Here is a 19,913-nt window from a genome sequence, read left to right as displayed (position 1 = left end):
AGGGTCTTTATGAGTGGTTAGTCATGCCCTTTGGATTGACGAACGCCCCAAGCACCTTCATGCAGCTCATGAATGAGGTACTTAAGAAGTTCTTGGTAAAATTTGTTATTGTTTATTTGGATGATATTTTAATTTTCAGCAAGACTTTGGAAGAACATTTACTGCATATTCGTAGTGTCCTTGAAAGGCTAAGGGAAGAGAAACTGTTAATTAATCTAAAGAAGTGTGTCTTTGCAAAAAGGGAGTTAGTTTATTTGGGGTTTGTTATAGCACCTGAAGGTCTCAAAATGGATCCAGAGAAGGTAAAAGCCATCTTGGAATGGCCTACTCCAAGGACTGCTACTGAGGTAAGATCATTTCATGGTTTGGTTAGTTTTTACAGGAAGTTTATTAAGAATTTCAGTGGCATATGTGCACCCCTAACTGATACAATAAGAGGGGATAGAAAAGAATTCAAATGGACTGCAACAACTGCGAGAAGTTTTGAATTGCTGAAGAAGAAGGTGACAGAACGGCCTGTGTTGGCACTTCCAGATTTTAGAAAAGTGTTCCAGGTGGATTGTGATGCTAGTGGCAGCGCTATTGGGGCTGTATTAAGCCAAGAAGGTAAGCCTATTGCATATTTTAGTGAGAAATTGAATGATGCAAAGAAGAAGTATTTTGTTTATGATCAAGAGTTCTATGCAATAGTTCAGGCCTTAAAGAAGTGGAGGCACTATTTATTGCCAAAGGAATTTGTTTCGTATACTGATCATCAGGCATTACAGTACCTAAATAGCCAAGGTAAATTGAATCAGAGGCATATGAAGTGGGTAGAATTCTTGCAGAGTTATACATTTGTGTTGAAGCATAGAAGTGGAAAATCTAACAGGGTTGCAGATGCACTAAGTAGGAGACAGTCACTGCTTACAGTAATGTAGGTTGAAGTAGTTGGGTTTGATGAACTCAAGAATTTGTACCCTGAGGATCCTGATTTTGCTGAAGCATGGAAAGCTTGTAAAGAACCTGTTGCTATAGATAGAACCAAGTGGTTAGACTATTTGATTCAGGATGGCATGTTGTTCAAAGGTAGTCAATTGTGCATTCCAAGGAGTTCCATGAGGGAAAATCTGATTAAGAAGAAACACAGTGGAGGGATGGCAGGACATTTTGGTCGGGATAAGACCATTGCCATTCTTAGAGAACATTATTTTTGGCCTCAAATTACACAGGATGTGAAGAAGTTTGTACAGAGTTGCCAGGTTTGTCAAGTTGCCAAGGGGTTTAGTCAAAATACTGGCCTATATCAGCCATTGCCTATTCCATCAAGGCCATGGGAGGACATAAGTATGGATTTTGTTCTTGGATTGCCAAGGACACAAAGGGGTAATGACTTAGTATTCGTGGTGGTTGATAGGTTCTCCAAAATGGCACATTTCATTCCATGCCACAAAACTCATGATGCTGTCCATATTGCAGACTTGTTTTTCAAAGAGGTGGTAAGACTACATGGTTTTCCAAGGAGTATAGTTTCTGACAGAGATACTAAATTTTAGGGGTATTTCTGGAGGACATTGTGGAAGAGGTTGAGAACAGACCTAAAATTCAGTTCCACGCATCACCCACAGACTGATGGTCAAACAGAAGTGGTAAACAGAAGTCTAGGAAATTTGCTGAGATGTTTAGTTGGGGATAAGCCCAAGGGATGGGATTTGATTCTACCACAAGCAGAGTTTGCTTATAATAACTCTGTAAATAGGAGTACTGGAAAATCACCATTCCAAATTGTATATGGGAATAGCCCAAAGACTGCACCAGAGCTGAGGAAGATAGAACAAGGGGAGAGGAAAAGTGCTGAAGCTGAGGAATTTGCTGAACATATCAAGCGTCTACATGAGGATGTTCAGGCACACATAACCAAGATGAATTAAGAGTATAAAGCTAGGGCTGATCAAAGGAGAAGACATAAGGAATTCCAAGTAGGAGATTTAGTCATGGTACACTTACGACAAGAAAGATTTCCAGGCGGTACTTACAACAAGCTGAAAATGAAGAAATTTGGCCCCTGCAAAATTTTGAAGAAACATGACTCAGGAAATGCATATGAAGTGGAGCTGCCAGATGGTATTCAGATTTCTCCCATTTTCAACATTGCAGATTTAATAGAGTATCATGATGATGGTGCAGATGAGGAGCTGGTGTTAGAGTCATGCCCAATTCCTGCTTCTAAGGAGGAGATAGAAGACATTCTAGATCATCGTGTGGGTAGGAGTACCAGAAACAGGCAGTATGAAGAGTATTTGGTCAAATGGAAAGGACGACCAATCGAGGACTCAACTTTGATTTCAGCAGCTGAGGTTCCCCATTTGGGATTTCCTCTACCATCCATAAAGTGACAGGGTCACTTTTCAATCTACCCTGGGTGTCTGATGCAGGGGCATCCAAAGGTATAAGGGCAATCATGTGTCACCCAAAAAAAAGTACTTAGACTTAGTTTCTGTTTCATGTCTTTACATTTTTGGATACCCATTTGGCTCAAATAAAGGTTCCAACTCTCATAGTTCAACTATCAGTGCGTTTGAAAATCCCAAAAAAATAGGAGCATGTATTTGGGCCATCATTTCGGTAAACTAGAAGGTGTGAATTAGCCAGATGAATGTAATCATGATTTAGAGCATTCCAAAAAAAGAATCAGGTCAATAGGCCCCACGGTTTGAAAGTTATTGCAGTTTTTCGGGTTTTGGAGACCTCCTAAGAATGCTTCAAAGTCAGGTTTGGGGCATTAAATGACTTTGAAAAGGGTCAAAAAATGGGGGACGAGCGATGCTTGTCCATAGGGCTATAGAGCGCTTCGAGAGCTTTCCGAAAATGTAAACGGTTCGTCAATCGGAGCTACGGTTCAAAAGTTATGCCTCCCGGAAGTTCGGTTATCGTTTCTGGATTCTTCTAGATTTGCACCGACTTCTAACGCAGCTTCCAGAACCTTCTATTTCGTCGGTGGATGTCTACTAGCACTTTCTAGAATGTACTCCTAGTCCTTAACCCTTTGGGGTCTATTTAAGGAGATTTCTGGCATTGTAAAAGGCAGTTCGGAGTGGAGTTTGAGAGGAGGTGCTAAAAGGAGAAATATTCTCCAGATTTATGCTATTGTAAGCCCTTAGGGCATGTTTTGAAGTTTATTTTCTCTGTACTATTTGTACTAGCTTATTTTCTCAGTTAATATAATTTTCCCTTTCTGTTGGTTCCATTCTGTTCTTGGGTTGTGTCCCTATCAATATGATTATAATGTGATTAATATGATGAATACCATAATATAAAAAATTAAAATAAATTATAATATACTATATATGTTATAATTTAGTATTATCAATAAATAAAATAAATAATAAATAATATATAACTGGTACAATAATGAAAGATATAATTAATGGGAAAATATAACATGTAATATATAACTATAATAATACATGATTAAATACAGATATAAAAATATTATATTAATGATTGAATAGGTGATTAAAACATGTAAACAATATAGATTGAAAAGTCACATCATTCTAATCTTCTAAACTATAAAATCAGAAACATATCCAAGATGCTCAGGAGAGGGAGAAAGACATCGAATATACATATGGGAAATATATAATATTCAGAGGAGTATGAAATAGCTTGTTACATGGTTGGAGGTGGTTGGAGATTGACTGAGTACGGACCAGCGGACAAGCAAATTGTCTTGTGGCATATAGTCACTGTAGACATAAGGAACCTCAAGCAGTCATCGCAACGTCAGAGAGAATGGATGTCGAACACATACACTCCTGGACTCTTTAAGGAAATATCTTTGGAGGTTTTACACAGACAATCAGCGGCAGCGGCAGAAGAGGGAACCAGAAAACTTCAATTGGGAATGTATATTCATCCATGGCTGATTGACGAAGAAGGAATAAATCCAATCGATCGTCAAACACAGAGGAAGGACATCAGTTAAGCAAGGGAAGAAAAGAAACTCAACCATTAAGACACACAGTAAATAAACTCTTAAAAAAGACGCCATTCATTCTTGCAATAAACTTATTAGATGAGAATAAGAAGTCATCCAAGTCAGTATTCCAGACAGATGCGATAAACACTAAAGACAAGAAAGTTTGAGTCGTCGAGATCAAATAAGATTAAGAATGATCCAACCATCAAATAGAAGGAAATATAACGGGAGAGGAACCACAAGTAAGGAAATTTAAAATATTCAACAAATAATTTGGGCATCAGCAACCAACGTTTGATAGCCAAATCAATGCACAGATTTATCGTATCCAATACAAGGATGAAACACTGTGATTCATTAAAAAGATATCAGAACTCTTGATTAGAAGAGATGCTTGGGAGAAGTGACAGATCAATATGTGGATAACATACCAGTATCATCAAACCAGAAACCCATGTGGAAAAAAGAACTATTACTGATATAAAATACGAGGAAAATACGTGGATATAAATAGAACCAAAATCACTACCATAGGCTCCTATAAAGAGTATCAGATGCTGCATAAGCAAACTGCAGGACAAGAGGTTAAATGTTTTAAAGAATCGCTACCAAATAAAACATCAATTTAAGAATCATCAAACATTGGAGAATAGAACAGAATACTATTCAATATTCACCATTGCTATATCATTATCAACATGGACTGGAGGTAGTATCCAGAATTCATAGATCATAAGCATCATAAGGCATTGAGAAATATTTATAGACTTCGATAACGATTTCAATAGCAAACCGATGAATATAAACATACAATGACAATTCACTATGCTCAATAACTTCCACCATACACACCATCAGTGATATTTGCAGCAATAACTATACCTTGAACTCACACGATGAAGAACAATCATCCAGTCATGAAGTCAAGAGGGACGGATTAGGAGATAAGGAATGTTTTTAAGTTGCATCATACAGAAAGAGTCAAGATAGACACCTTTAAAGTTGATCACATCAAAATAGAAATTAAGAATATTATGTCATATCAATATAGATCATAAATAATGGGAGATAAGGATGGTATTTAAATCAAAGTGAAGGAACTATAAAATATGTATATTTATATTCTTGTTGAGAAGCAAAGAGAGAGGCAAAGATCATATATAGTGATGTCAAGAAAGCGGGTGAAGTGAGATCACAGGTAGGGGACATTTCAGCTATTTAGACTTGCAAGGGGACCCATCTTGGGTGGTGCACTTGTGTGCTACCCTTCTTAGCTTAGACCTATATCAATATAATTATTTTTGGCACCTATTTGGGTTAGCTGACAAGTACGTTTAATCTACACAGGATTTCATATATGCGTCGATTATGGAAGAGCTTATTCTTCAACAATTAACCTTGTATTTGTTTGTCTTTGAAATTCCTTATTGGAGTTCATTGGGAGATCATAGTTTTGGAGGTGAGATATCCTCCCCAGTCTTCTATCAATCTCAATTCGGGGAAGTCTCTTCAAGACCAAATTGGATTGACAGATTTGCAACTTTTTTAACCTTACGTACTTCCTCACCTTGCAACTCAAAGATTGTCATTCACATCAGCAAATACTTCACTGCATGATAAGAACTTGTTCTTTGATCAGAGATTAACAATAATACACTTGGACTTGTTGTGTGGTTTTCACCATTGCTCCATTGCAAATGGGGACCCACTCTTTCTTGCTTTAGCTAGTAGGAAGAGTTGTTTTTGGTAGTTTTGGTTGCAACATTTTTTTCAAGTGTCCAAGACTAGGGTGAATATGAGCAATTTTTGTTCATTGTGAAGCAATTTTGTCTCAAGTTTGTGTGGGCACTTTGGTGTCACTTGGAGGATTTTCGTAGCCAAAGTTCAATTGGAAAGTGAAATTTTAGTCCAGGAGAGAAGGGTGAGAGAACTAGGTCTTGAGGAAATTTCACATCTTCTAAAAATTCCCTACCTCCTCATTTCTCCCAAAAAATCTCGAGACTTGGGCCTTTATTTGGTGGCAACCCTAAGCATTGCAATTTGAGAACAATGAGGGAAGGGAATTGATAATTTTCTGAAGGATTTTCCTCTTGGGGAAATTTTGCATCTTTCGAAATCTCCCTATCGAGAAAATTTAGAATCTCTTGAAATCTCCCTCTTGGGGAAATTTTGCATCTTCCAAAATTTCCCCACATTGAGTCTCCCAAGTTTTGCCATCCTCTATGGCATTAAAAGATCAATTTATGTCATGATGCCAACACCATGGGCAAGGAATCGCCAAGGAAAATTCAAATGAGGAAATTTTAAGGATAGCTCCTCTTGGTGCAATTTCAAAATCTCCCTCTTGAGGAAATTTCGCATCTTCGAAACTTTCCCTAGCTGACTATCATTCTTTGTTAATTGCCAAAACCACCCTGTCCAAAAAAAATAAAAAGAATAAATTTGCAGATAGTGAGTGACGAAAATTAGAAATAAAGAATAACAATAATAAATGGTTTTGGATTGAGATGAGATTAAAACTTACCTCAACTTTGCAAAAGGTTGGTTTTAAAATTGGGATGAATTTTGTTCATTATCAATGTGAATTTATTTTCAGATTTATCTCCACAAGCTTAATCTCCTTCATTTTGCAAGGGGATTTCAAGGAGTGTTGATGTTTAAGGATTGTATTTTGCAAATGTACTAACATTGCCATTGTATTGATCTGTTCCAAATGCAGATTTGAATCTCATATAAATTTGAGAGGAGACATGTCTCTAAGGTTTAATCATCATTTAATTAATATATTAAAAATAATAATTTGTATAATATATATATATATATATATATATATATATATATATATATATATATATATATACATATACATATATATATATACATATATATATAACATGAATAAGTATATATAGGAAATGATGATTTACCAATAACTATAATGTATCTTAGATCGAATTAGTTTGACAGAAGATACAACTTTAACACTCCCTCTTAGCTAGGGAGGATTTATATAACACATTATGCTCTCAAGCATATAGAGATATATCATCTCACTATGATATTTTTTGGAATGACATATCAACTTAGATGTTATCTTTCAATATAATCTGAAGTATGATTCAACAAGAAATGTCAATCATATGATGTTTGTCATACTTATATTCTTTTGGGATGTGCATTGGCACCAAATGCTTGATGCCTACCAAAAGAATATGTTATATCCCAGTAGGATATGAGTTATCTGATTTTTGACACTTTGGGACAACAACGTAATGAAGTCGATCAGATAACTAGAAACCACTATCTCATGAACTCTATCATGACAAGTATCATGCTATCCAATACTCTGGGACAACAACTTAATGAACTTTGATCATGTTACATTTGTTATAACGACTTCCAGCATTCTGGGACAACAACTTCATGGAGTCTGTCATGATAACAGGTCTACCATTTATAAGATCGTCACCTTACAATGGTTACTGTCTGTTTATATATGTCAATGAAAGATCGTCACCTTTCATTACATATCAAATGCGAAATAGTAACCACCAGAAACCAATTTAGAGGTTGGTACAAGGGCTTTCACCTCAATTCTCTCTCACAGAGAAGAATGCATTACAAGGAATTTCACTTCAAACTTTTCCCTTATAGAGAAGAGATCACACTTCAAATCTCTCCCTCTGAACAACAATCTTGGTAAGTCAAGTCCTCTAGTTACTCCCTTGGAGCTCTCTTCGCCTAAGGATGCCTGTCGAACTCCCTCCAAATCTGATATTGATCTTCCTGACTTTTTGGTGATAAGTCATTACTTCCTCATGATGTACACAGGAGTAGGCTCATAATCTCATGCAGTCACACACTTTTATTTCTAGACCCCCTTTGAGTATCAATCTTCTAAGCTCCTGCATTGCTTTTGAAGAAGTGTCATACTCCCTCTTAATGCAAAATAATACTTATAATCTCAATCATCAAGAATATATGCTTCAAGAGCCTCACTTTATCTAGTCTGGTCATCATATGACTAATGAATTCTGAATCATAGCTTTTTTTGAGCTACTGTCATAAGATTGAGTTTGCACAATCTTTTTGTATTATGTGTAAAGTATCAAACTTCTTTTCCTACAAGAACATCCTCAGACATAAAGGAAAAAGATCAAGGCAAATAACTCTTAATAGTATAGAAACACAAATAGATAAATGTAATACTCAAGGATAAGAAATACTTATCTACACATGAAGGTCCATATACATTAAATCAGAAATTGTCTTCTTCAAATTATTTGAGAATGGAAAATCTTCCCTATAAAGATGATTCAAGTGGGAATGAAACATTGATTATTATTCCCCCCATAATGTAAAATTCCCACTCTTATATTGTTGACCCATAAGATCCACTTCAGTCTTGTATCTCATATGCATAACTAGAGGAGAGTTATGGTGATGGTTATTATACCGAATGTTTATGTGTTCAATGGATCCTTTGAATATACTACAAAACTTGCATTCATGATAAGCCCGTCAACATACAACTTCAACTTTCCTTAATACTTGCATCATTGTCTCCTGTATTTTGTGCCAGGAAAGTATGCATCTTCAATATTCACAAAAATGCACCATCTTTCTTATGTATTTCAACAATTATGACAGGAACCCCCTCTTTTAACTTATCCAAATATTCAAAGAGACTGGAAAATAAGTTTGTGCATGTATGACTTATAACCCTATGGCTCAAATGGAATCGTAACTTGATCGAAGAATTTAAAATAAGTTTTCCACTCACCTATTATTACTGCTCAGGATTACACTTTCCACTTGTAAAGCCCTGTGCTCCATTTTTGTTCCTCTTCTTTTCTGAAAGCTACCATCATCATATTCAAGTGGTTTGGTCACAGCGGATTCTGCATCATGGTGATAAGTCAATAGCATTAAGCAATATCCATAGTGGCCTGTTCTTGCTCAGGCCTTGATGGTGCAATAGTTGAATATTGTCGCATGTCTCAAGTAACACCCTGTTGGTCAGCTTCTATAGTCTCAGCTGTATGAGTATGTTCTGACATAAAGGAATCAGCTCTTTACCTTGAGTAGCAAACCAAAGACACAATCCATGCAGAAAAGATTTTACAGAAGGAATGCGAGTACCATCTCCATTGAATGGCATGTAATACTGTAGTGAATAATTTTAGAGAAATCTATCTTGTGATTTTAGTGCGCACCAGCTTCATGAAATTCCATGACTCATTTGATCATAATGGCGCCCAAAGGAAAGTTACATTCTGATCTTAATGCTTGATAATCTGTATGATTGATTGAAATACTCATGTGCATCCACAGCAATAAATATACTCAAGTACGCTGATTTGTGATACTTCACTTAAAAAAAATTGGCTGCTAGCTCCAAATTTGGTAAGAGCATGTATTTACTAATTGAAGTAACAAATACTATGCTTATCAAAAGGTTTAAACCCCAGATCCAACCATAATCAAATGACTCTGCCCGGGTTACAGATTTTGGGGATAAACTTTAGACCATAGTCATTTCAGACTCATGTAAGTGACAACCAACCTGTAATTTGCTGCATTCAGATAGTTTTAGCTGCTCATGATATTTTTTATTTCAGTGATTATTATATTCTTCAAAGCTATGCGTAAATCACATCAATATGCAATAGTCTCTGCTTAGAATATTTAAATATAGTTTCCGCAACATAAGAATAATGTTATTCTGCAGAGTTATTTTCCAGTATAAGAAAATCACGGGATGAATCAATGAACCTCTAAATGCAAATATATTTATTTATTTGTAAACATGTCTTGTACATCTGATCAACTCTTCTAAATTGTTTTCTTGAGATGAAACCTATGTTGAATTGAATAATAATATAGGGTAAAATCCCTCTTGTGCCAACAATACTTATCTTGACCAGACACTCGTTCTTTCATGCTTTGTGACCTGGATCTCTAGTTTATTTCAATCATTTCTGCTAAATTCCAACAGAATGTAGATACATCTCATAACGCTAGATGCAAGGACTCTGAACCATACAGCTACAAGCCTCATTAGACCAATGGAAAGCAGAAATAAATACTCATGGCGATGGTAAATGATGTATTTGGTTTATTGGTTAATATGAATATTCTCTATGCCCAAGAGATTGGGTTTGGATATGGAGACTCATTCAATTATGTACATTGTTAAAGGTAGTTCCATGTTATAATTAATGTTCGATATTAATATTTGTTCATTAACATATAACTAATACTTGTCATGTCCATATTAATATGTTTTCCCTAATAAATATCTCAGTTGTTTATTCTGGCAGCCTTTTTTTTTAGTGATGCCTTCCATATTTGAGCATATGCAAATACGAATCACTGCAACATGGATAGTTGATATTGATGTATTATTTCGATAGTATTAAGAGATCTACCTATCTCGTTTCTGATTCCACAATGACCATGCCGCTCAAAATGTGGCTGACTCCATAGTAGTGAAGTGTGGCGGACTTCAAAACAAGAGCTAAAATAAAAACTTTGGACTCGGAATCTTTGGAGTAGCTCAAGCCATAGCGTGGATCATGAAAAATACAACAAATTGCAGAAGATAGCAGAAGCAGCAGAGAGAACAGTAGGAATTTCTGAGCATCCCTGAAGTATAAAACCTTTTCCAAAATGAAGTTCCCTGTTCCTGCTGCTCTCCTTTTGCAAGAGATTTATTCTTCTGGCTGCCTATATTTGATACTCTTGTTTCCATCTCTCCCCTGTGAGCTGCTGCCAGTATGTACAGTGATTTCTTTACAAATATTTCACACCGTAATCATATATTATGGTGTGAATGGAAGTTCCACAAAATTTGATGTATTTAATTCCTAAGGAAATTGATCTTTCTGATCTTTGGATTTTTGCCACCATATCCTCCAGTGTTATTTACTCTCTATACAATATATATGCTTCTCCATTCATAACCACATTTTTATCTTCAGTCTTCTCAATTCAATATTTTAATGGCTATTTATTTGCAGTCTTGCTCTGATACCATGTTGATGTTTAAGGATTGTATTCTGCAAATGTACTAACATTGCCATTGTGTTGACGTGTTCCAAATGCAGATTTGAATCTCATATAAATATGAGACGATGAAGAGACATGTCTCTAAGGTTTAATCATCATTTAATTAATATATTAAAAACAATAATTTGTATTATATATATATGCATTATATATAATATAATATATATATTATACTATATAATAATAATAATAATAATAATAATAATAATTTATATAACATGAATAAGTATATATAGGAAATGATGATTTACCAATAACAACAATGTATCTCAGATCAAATTAATCCGACTAAAGCTAGAGCCTTAACAATGAGAAGCTAGAGGGCAGAGTGATGATGAAGGCCTCAAAACTTCAAGTGGGTACTACAAGGAGATGGCTCAATCCCGAGGACTGAAATGAGAAGGAAGGGTTCATGGTCAAGCTATCAACCCACAAACTCAAGTCAAAATCAAGAGGAAATTCAGGAAAACACAGAGGATCTAGCTACATGAGAACATATATGAGAAAAATCAAGACAGGTCAAGTTAACAAGCTCGCAAAGATGTAACGATTCAAGTTAATTTTATGAAGAATTCCAAAGGATGATGAGGTGGCAATTGTTTGCCTCCTCCAATTAGAAAATCTCAGCTCTGAGCATGATCAATCAAATCGTGCCAAGTGTCCTATTTTTTCATTGGCTATCAAAATCATTGTAATTTTCTCATTGGCCCATGAATAGGTGCCTTCATCTAATTGGTTGTAAATTTAGCAACCCTAATTAGGACTTGTGGGTGAAATCTTGGCTCTTGATTTCAATTGATCTTGGCCCTTCAATGAATGGAACCACTATAAAAGGCCAAGGCCTTCTCATTTGTAATTCATTAGAGGAGATGAGATTAGATTAGAGCTAGGAGGAAAGATTAGAGAGCTAGAGTAGAGTAGGATAGCTAAGGGAGAGACTTAATCAAGTTGTTGCTATAATACTTTTCAAATTAATTGACAATTCATTGTTGGTTCTTCATGGTGGATTAGTTAATATTGCTTTGTAGTATTCATGGTGGATTACTTAATGTTGAAGTAGTTTAGTTAAATGGAAGTTGTGGATGTTTACTTCTTTGACTCAAACAAATCCAGGCCACTAGCCTCTTGCTGATGGTAAGGGTGCCTTGCGTGGCAAGCCGATGAAAACACTTAACTTCAATTGATGTTCAATCTTTGGCTTGCATTTAGATGATGGGATTGGAGAGGGGATATTGGTGTGAAAATCATTTGTGTATTCCTTAGAAGCTTGCACTAGGTGGGTAGAGCCACTGAAGAGATTACACCTAGTAGAGTCCAAGTCATCCATGATTCTTGCATTCATAGTTAGAAGTAAATGTAGGAGTAGTAATAGAAGTTAAGTTTAAGTTGAAGTGGAAAGATTGAAGATCAAAATCATGTTTTAATTGTACGTTGTAAAGCCACTTCTTTAGAAGTGCAACAGTTGATATCCATTGAATGAATAACGTAAGTCCCTTTTTGATAACTAACATAGTAGATCATAAAACTAAGTGACCTCCACAATAAAGAAGGAATCTTGAAGTCATTTCATGATCTTACATTTCAAGCTTACCATGAGAGATGACTTGGTATCAATATAGGATTTTGTGTTTAGTGTTTCTCCTTGAAACATTAGGTATTTGATTGTAATTGTTGTAGTGGAACAAAACTCACATCAACGGAAATTGGCACTAGGAGGGCAGACAAAGTTCATTAGTGGAGATATCAACAAGAGTGAACTTTCAAGTTATATTTGAGATAGGAGATCTTTTCAAAAGTGAAAAAATCCTCCCCACCCCAAAAAAAAGTGAAAAAAAAACAAAAAAATCAAAAAAAGAAAAGAAAAGGCTTTTCAAATGGATAGGTAGGTGGATGTTCTTATTTGGTTTGATTTAAACAAGAGGTTGCATCCGTGTGATTTGACTCAACTTGTAGCAATAGGGCTGTGTAGGATACATGACACCATCGAGCATGAGGAGATACATTGTTTGGTGTTCCTCTTGAGGATGGACTTGGCATTACAAGGAAGAATTTCATGTTCACAAGTGTATGAGCGTGTGGTGCTTGTTAATTCAGAAGAAGAGTTTCTTGAGGCAAATGAGGATATTGATAGGAAATCAAGAAGTAGGTTTGGAGGAAAAACTTGGTGCAGTGTGCAGCCTTTCACATTTGTAGTCTCCTTGCCCATCTTGTCAAGACACCATTGACTTAATCAAGTTTCAAAAGGGTTGGTATGAGGATATATTCGTGGGGGTGATAGAGATTTCTTCTAGCTCTAAAGTTAGATGTCAAATGAAGGTAACACTCCTAATTCAAGTTGGGAAGCAAAGGTTGAAGAAAGAAATCAGTTGCATCAAGGTAGCAAAGATGAGCATAATGACAATGGTAATTACGAGGAAGAGTTTCCACACATCACCTCACTTGAAGGGGTAGACAACAAAATTAAGGAAGTGGTATATTTTATTCAAGGAAGAAACATAGAATACAAAGATTGACGTCATAAAGAACTAGAAGGTGATCATCACAAGTTTGAAGAGATGATCCTCGGTGAACTTTCAGAACACATTCTTGAGGATGAATTACAAGAAGTTTTACACATCCTTTGGAAACAAGATAGTTAGATGGATGCGTTGAACAAGGAATTACAAGTTATCATAGATGAGTCAAGGCATGAAGAGAAAATTGATAAGTCATTACAAGACACTACCACTACATATTCTTTGGGGGAGGGGTGTGCTAAAGGATATCATGAAGCTGATTCATTGCCAAATGCATTTCAAGATGATCAAGTTGCTGCAAGTGACATATTCACCATTAGTTGCGGCCTCCAAAGACTTGAACACTTGATATTGAGTTTGATGATGAGCTCATGAGGATGTTTGGTGATGACATTCCTTCCAGTTTTGAAGATGCTATGCTTGAAGGGATTCTACATGAAGAATCGCAAGATGCTCCTAAATACCATATGGTAAGACGACGAAAAACAATTTGGATTGGTGCTAGAGTGAGACTTTTCATTTGATCAACTTGGGAAGATATTTAAAGGAGACCTCATCAAGGAATCCTTGATTTTTTGAGGATGGACTTAGTAATAAACACAAGGATGCATGGTTTATGTTGTACAAGGACAAGCCTCCTAATGCAATATTTCATGGGCTTGACTGCAAGAGTAATCTTGCCTTAAACACCCATGAGTTTGACGTTGCTGCTAGAGGGGAGTCGACCACCAACTGTGACCTCCTAAAGTTGTGGATGATCAACAAGGATTTCAACATGAATCAACACTCAAGACAGGCCAGACCGTTTCCTTCCTTGCTTCTAGTATGGAGAAATTTGAAAGTTATTATTTTGATTATGGAGGTTTAGGAAAAAAATATTTGAATTTGGATTGACCATGGACCTCATGAATTGCCTCAATTGTTGATCTTGCATGATACTTTTCCTAAGTTTGAAAATAGGGTAGAAGATATTTTTTCAGAGTACAAGGATAAGTTTTCAAAACTTAGAACCATCACCCAAGCCTTGATGTTCTTGAACATCTTGTGAAACCCTGTTAGATCAAGTGTATATTTTAGTTTTCTTTGTGTTATTCCTTTGGGATTCTTGTACATAGTCACAGTAGGTTTGTCTTGAACCACTTGGTTTGAGAGGGTTAGAGTAGGTTTCTTATCTATTGGTTAGAGTAGTTGTTTCCTTGATAGGCGGGTAAGTTAATTTGCCCCAAGTCATTTTACTTGAGATTTCTTTGAGTGGGTCAGATAGTTGCTTGGCTTAGTTTTCTTTAGAGAGTTAGTTTGCACATTTGCCTTGTTTCATTTGACTCGAGTAGTTTTGTAGTTGTTTCCTTTAGTTAGTTGTCTGCTTGGTTAGTTTAGGTGGAGGGATCCAAATTTGTGAGAAAGGCAGGGTGTTGGACAATAGCTCTGACATTTTCTCCTAGTGGATTTGTTTGTTATATTTCTTGGATATCTCTTCGTGAGGTTCCCTTGAATTGGAGATTGGGTTCCTAATAACTTTATCTTGCAAAAAGGATTTGTACTAAATTTGGATTGGATTCATTAGGTGGGTTTGAGTAGCTGAGTCTTTCGATTGGAACATTTTACTTACACTTAATTTCCCCGAGTTCTTTGAGTGTTCGTGAGGTGAAGTTGGAATCTTTTAAAAATCATACACCTTTAGTGCCAGTGTGGCCTTCCAAATCCTCTACAAGCTTCACTTCTTCTAAGCCAAGAACAAAAGATCGAGAAGAAAAGAAAGACAATAACAAAACAAAAGATGATAGGAAAAAAGGGAAAAATGTGAAAAGAAAAGAAAATAAAGTGACTTGGCTTTGGGTGTATGAATATCTCTACCGGTACCATAAAAATAGTCACTAAAGGTAGAGAGAAATATTTGTGGTTGATTGTAGCGATAACATCATCGGAGCTATGGATGCCTAACTGCCAGTAAGGCTCTATCCAGGATGCTTTTGGCGTAAGGATATCAAAATAACTAAGTGCAATGGATTCAAGAGGCTTTCTAAGTTATTGTCAAGCAAGGAATGAATACACTTGCAGATGTGTGTAATCGAGGATGAAGGCGTGTAGCCCAATTTCATGGTTTCTTCCATTTTGAGTGTATTTCCTAGTTGTTTGATGGCTGGAAGCGGATGCGATGAAAGGTTACTAGTTAAGTACAAGTGTTATCCTTGAAATGTTCGGGAACTTTTCTTTTGGGTTGGTGCTAGATGTTGTGTGGTTTTTACACCATCACCCCATTGCAAATGGGGACCCACTCTTTTTTTCTTTAGCTAGTACGAGTAGTTGTCTTGGGCAGTTATGGTTGCCAACAGTTTTTTGAAGTCTCCAAGATAGGGTGATTTTGAGCAATTTTGGCTCACCGGGAAACAATTTTATCTTGGGTTTGTGTGGGCACTTTGGTGTCACATAGAGGATTTTTGTGGTCCAATTCCAAGTGGAAAGTGAACTTTTCATTTGGGAGAGAAGGGTGAGAGAACTAGTTCTTGGGGAGATTTTACATCTTTCAAAATTTCCCTACCTCCACATTTCTCCCAAAAAATCTTGAGACTATTCGGTGGCAACTTGAGCATCACAATTTTTGAACAATGAGGGGAGGGAGTTGATAATTTTCAAAAGGATTTTCCTCCTGAGGAAATTTTGCATCTTCCAAAATTTCCCTTGGGAAATTTTGTGTCTTTCAAAATCACCCTCTTGGGGAAATTTTACATCTTTTGAAATTTCCCCACATTGAGGGAAATTTCGCATCTTTCGAAATCACCCTCTAGGGGAAATTTTGCGTCTTTCGAAATTTGCCCACATCGAGTCTCCAAGTTTTTCCATCCTCTAAAGCATTAGAAGATTGATTTATGGCACGAGGCCAACACTAGGGAACATTCAAATGAGGAAATTGTAAGGATACCCCCTCTTGGAGAAATTTCACATCTTTCAAAATCTCTCTTGGAGAAATTCCACGTCTTCGAAAATTTCCCTAGCCAACTATCATTCTTCGTTAATTGCCAAACCACCCTCTCCAAAAAATAAAATAAAATTGAGGAGAGAGAAACTGATGAAAAAGAGATATAAAAAAATAAAAAATATTAAACGGCTTTAGATTGAGATGAGATTAAAATTTGCCTCAACTTTGCAAAATGATTGGTTTTAAATTGGGATGAATTTTGTTCATAAGGCATTATGCATCTTGGCAAGGGCTGGAGGTACCCTTGTTAGGACATTGATTGATGTAATGGTCTCCGTCACAAGTGAAACAACCTTTGGTTGGTCACTTCCTCTCATTCCCTTGTTACCATTGTTACCGCTGGAATTTCCTTCTGAATCTTTACCATTATTCCCTTTGAAATCAGATTTGTTAGACTTGAAATTCTTAAAGTTCTTTTTTTGAGCCCTTGATTCAGGATTGGTCTTTCTTTTGTTAACTTGGATGGAATCATCCTTCTTTACCTTTCATTCTTGACAGATGGCCCTTTCAAGAACTTCTTCCGTGGTTCTAGGTGCTAGTACATCTATTGCTCTTCCAAACCTATTGTTTAGTCCCATGACAAATTTCCTAACCTTTAGATTCCTATCTTGTTGATAGGCAAGAACATATTTCAACAACTGAGTGAACTTTTTCCAATACCCGTACACTGTTAGGTCCCCTTGCTTGAAGTTTTGGAACTCTAATAACTTATGATCAAAGCAAGTTTTTGGTAACCATTGGTTCTTGAAGATATTGACAAGCCTACCCCAATTGGTATTGTAATCTTAATGTCCAATTCTACTTTGGTGTTTCCTCACCATATAGCTGCTTCCCCAGAAAGGTGGTAAATTCCCCAAACCACCTTGGAGGATTCAAAGAGACTTTTGATCTCAAAGTATTGTTCCATTCAGTTACCAAGCCTTAGCGGTTTCAATGGACAAATCGTTGACAATCACTTGTTCCTTTTTCTTTCAAATGGTGTTAACGAAGCTCTAGTTTCGTGTGCACTATGAATAGATAATCGTTGCTCAGTTCTAGGAGGAAGCTGAGGAGTGAGTATCTTCCTTTCCTCGCCCAAGTTGAGCAGCTAAATCATTTATCCTTTTCTCCATATTTTCCATTTTGTTTTGAGTGTTTCGTAACACTTGGACCAACAGGTCTGATGGAGCCCTAAAATATGGCCTCCATTTGTGATAAAACATTTTTGGAGACTTGATAAAGTTTTCATTGTTGTCAGTAAAATTGATGCAGTTTCTTCTTGTGAAGAATCATTGATTGACTTTCAAGGAATGAAGTGGCACTTGTTAGTATATAAGGTTGAGATAAAGTTTCCAATCATAATGGATTGGACTGATGAAATTCCTTTTTCACAAATCTGTGACCCTTGTAGAGGGGAGAGTGGGAAGTGGAAACTCGAGAGAGGAAAATATTTTGTGTCTAAAAATGGTGGCCCGATTGCAAACAAGGATCAGAACAGCATGCCTTCCCTCGGTGAATTAATTGCTAAAGGAAACCAGATATGACCGATATTCTTCGAAGGAAAATGGATGTGATGGATCTTTGCAGAGACCAATTACCTTGCAGATGACCTCAAATTCTGTTGACATACCACATTTAAATCCTTATCATTCAGAGTTCCTTGTCAATGGACATGATGCAGAACACGAATAAGATTATTGTAGAAAATTAGTGGCAGAGCAGGATTCAAACCTTCATGCCAGTAGTCCACAAATATCTGCTAGTACCTCATCCTTAACTTGTAACACTACTGAAATAGGGAAGCTGGGCAAGAATATAGCAGGAAACGATCAGTGTTCAAATCATCTTTTCGCAATGAAGAGCTGCAATTTAGTAATTGCTCAAAATCTAACGTGTTGATTAAAGATAGGGCTAGTGGAAATTCTAGTACAGATGGTTTGATTCCTTCAAAAGGGAGCCAGTGATTTTACTGGAATGTTTAAGAAAGATTCAGGAAAATCTGTCAGTATGTCGTCTTTGTCCTTGGAAAAGAGCTAGGGTATTTCTTGGCAAGGATTTTGGTTCAGAATTAAAATGACCCTGGCTCTGCTGATATTTCACAGAATGGTGAAGTTAGGGGACTGTTACCAACCGCTCCCATAATCCCTCCAGCTGTTACAACACCATCTATCAAGAGGGCACAGCCTCTTTGTTTTGAAGATGTTACATCTGGAGTGTTGGAATCCCACAGTATGCTGGTGCCTCAAACTACTGAAGGAGAAGATCCTGAAGTAATTCCAACATCTTCTATCATGAGACCACAATCTACCATTTGTGGTTGGTCAAATCACATTGCAAATCTGTTCCTCAAACTAGGAGTAAGGATATTAAAATGTTTGGTGCTGCCCAAGAGAATTATGTGACAGTGTTGTTTTCTCGGAATCAAACCACATCAAATTTTGAAGTTGGCGTCCTGTAAATGATTCCTCTTTGTCAATCCAGAGAGCAGAAAATAATTTGGAGTAAGACACGTCTTTCACATTTTCTGAATTGCATACTAGATCCAAGTCGCAAACTGTAAATAAGGAAACTATAATGTTTCAAACTGCTTCTCGGAATCCAGTGACAGTGCGTCCCTCAAGAAAGCCTTTGCTATTTTTTGGAAGTCATCAATAGCAGATTTACACGAGCCAGACACTGGATCCACTCCACAGAAATCAAGGAAATTTTACATTAATCAGCACCAACTGTTAATATATCTAATATTTCATTGCATTTGATTCAGGTTTGATGATGGAGTGCGATGGAAAAGATAAATTGTGCGGATGAAACTTCCAACAAGGAGCGCATCATATGTTGACAGCGGAGACTTAAAATCTAAGAATGGGGCACAATATTTGTTTTCAGACATCAATTAGACTACCCTTTTCAAGTCATAACCAAGGCGGCTCTAAAATGTATATGATTTGAATATTGTGTAAAAGAAAAGTAAATAAAGAGTGGAATGTCACAAATTACGCTTTGGAGAAAGAAGCCGTTCAGTGGATTGCAAAGAAAAATGCCCACGGGATTTAGGGAAATCGCATCATCACCTCTAGAGTCACGCAGTAAGGAATTGTATGGAGAAGAGCAGAGGTCGAATGGAAGTGGTGCTTTTGCAGTCTGCTACTTGCCTTTGTGCGGAAAGTTTTGCAAAAAAGCGCTCACGGGATTGTGAGTTTTCCAGGACTCAATCTTTGAATCAGATTGTAATTGGATTAGGGAAGTCATTTGATGGGTGAAGAATTGTGCAGGAGAAGATGAAATAAACGATGCCCAGGAGATATAAAAGACAATAGTCTAAAGTGCCAATTATGTTTGGGTTTAGATAAAATTATATTTTAGTTTGTTTTCCCAAATAAAATTAATTTGGTTAGTTTTTTGTTGTGAA

The 19,913-nt window shown here is 36.5% G+C and overlaps 1 protein-coding gene across 10 annotated transcripts in view; it reads left to right on the top strand.

Moving 5' to 3' along the window:
- Window positions 1–19,913, top strand: part of LOC149573299 (Cytidine/deoxycytidylate deaminase family protein) — a 235,551-nt gene that overhangs the window by 154,959 nt on the left and 60,679 nt on the right. Inside the window, exon 8 of one of the 10 annotated variants that reach the window (XM_089814510.1) lies at window positions 9,960–10,869. The exons of the other annotated variants lie outside the window; for them this stretch is intronic. Within the exon in view, the coding sequence (XP_089670636.1) occupies window positions 9,960–10,025 (66 nt within the window). The 3' untranslated portion in view covers window positions 10,026–10,869. Of the gene's footprint in view, window positions 1–9,959; window positions 10,870–19,913 lie in introns of those variants that run through there. 10 annotated transcript variants of the gene reach the window in all.

This window comes from Cupressus sempervirens, chromosome 2, assembly GCF_028749045.1.
Source record: "Cupressus sempervirens isolate cs-2001-9-10 chromosome 2, ASM2874904v1, whole genome shotgun sequence".
Classification (NCBI taxonomy): Eukaryota; Viridiplantae; Streptophyta; class Pinopsida; order Cupressales; family Cupressaceae; genus Cupressus; species Cupressus sempervirens.
Note: the sequence above shows the minus strand (reverse complement) of the source record. Positions and strands in the feature narration are given on the sequence as shown.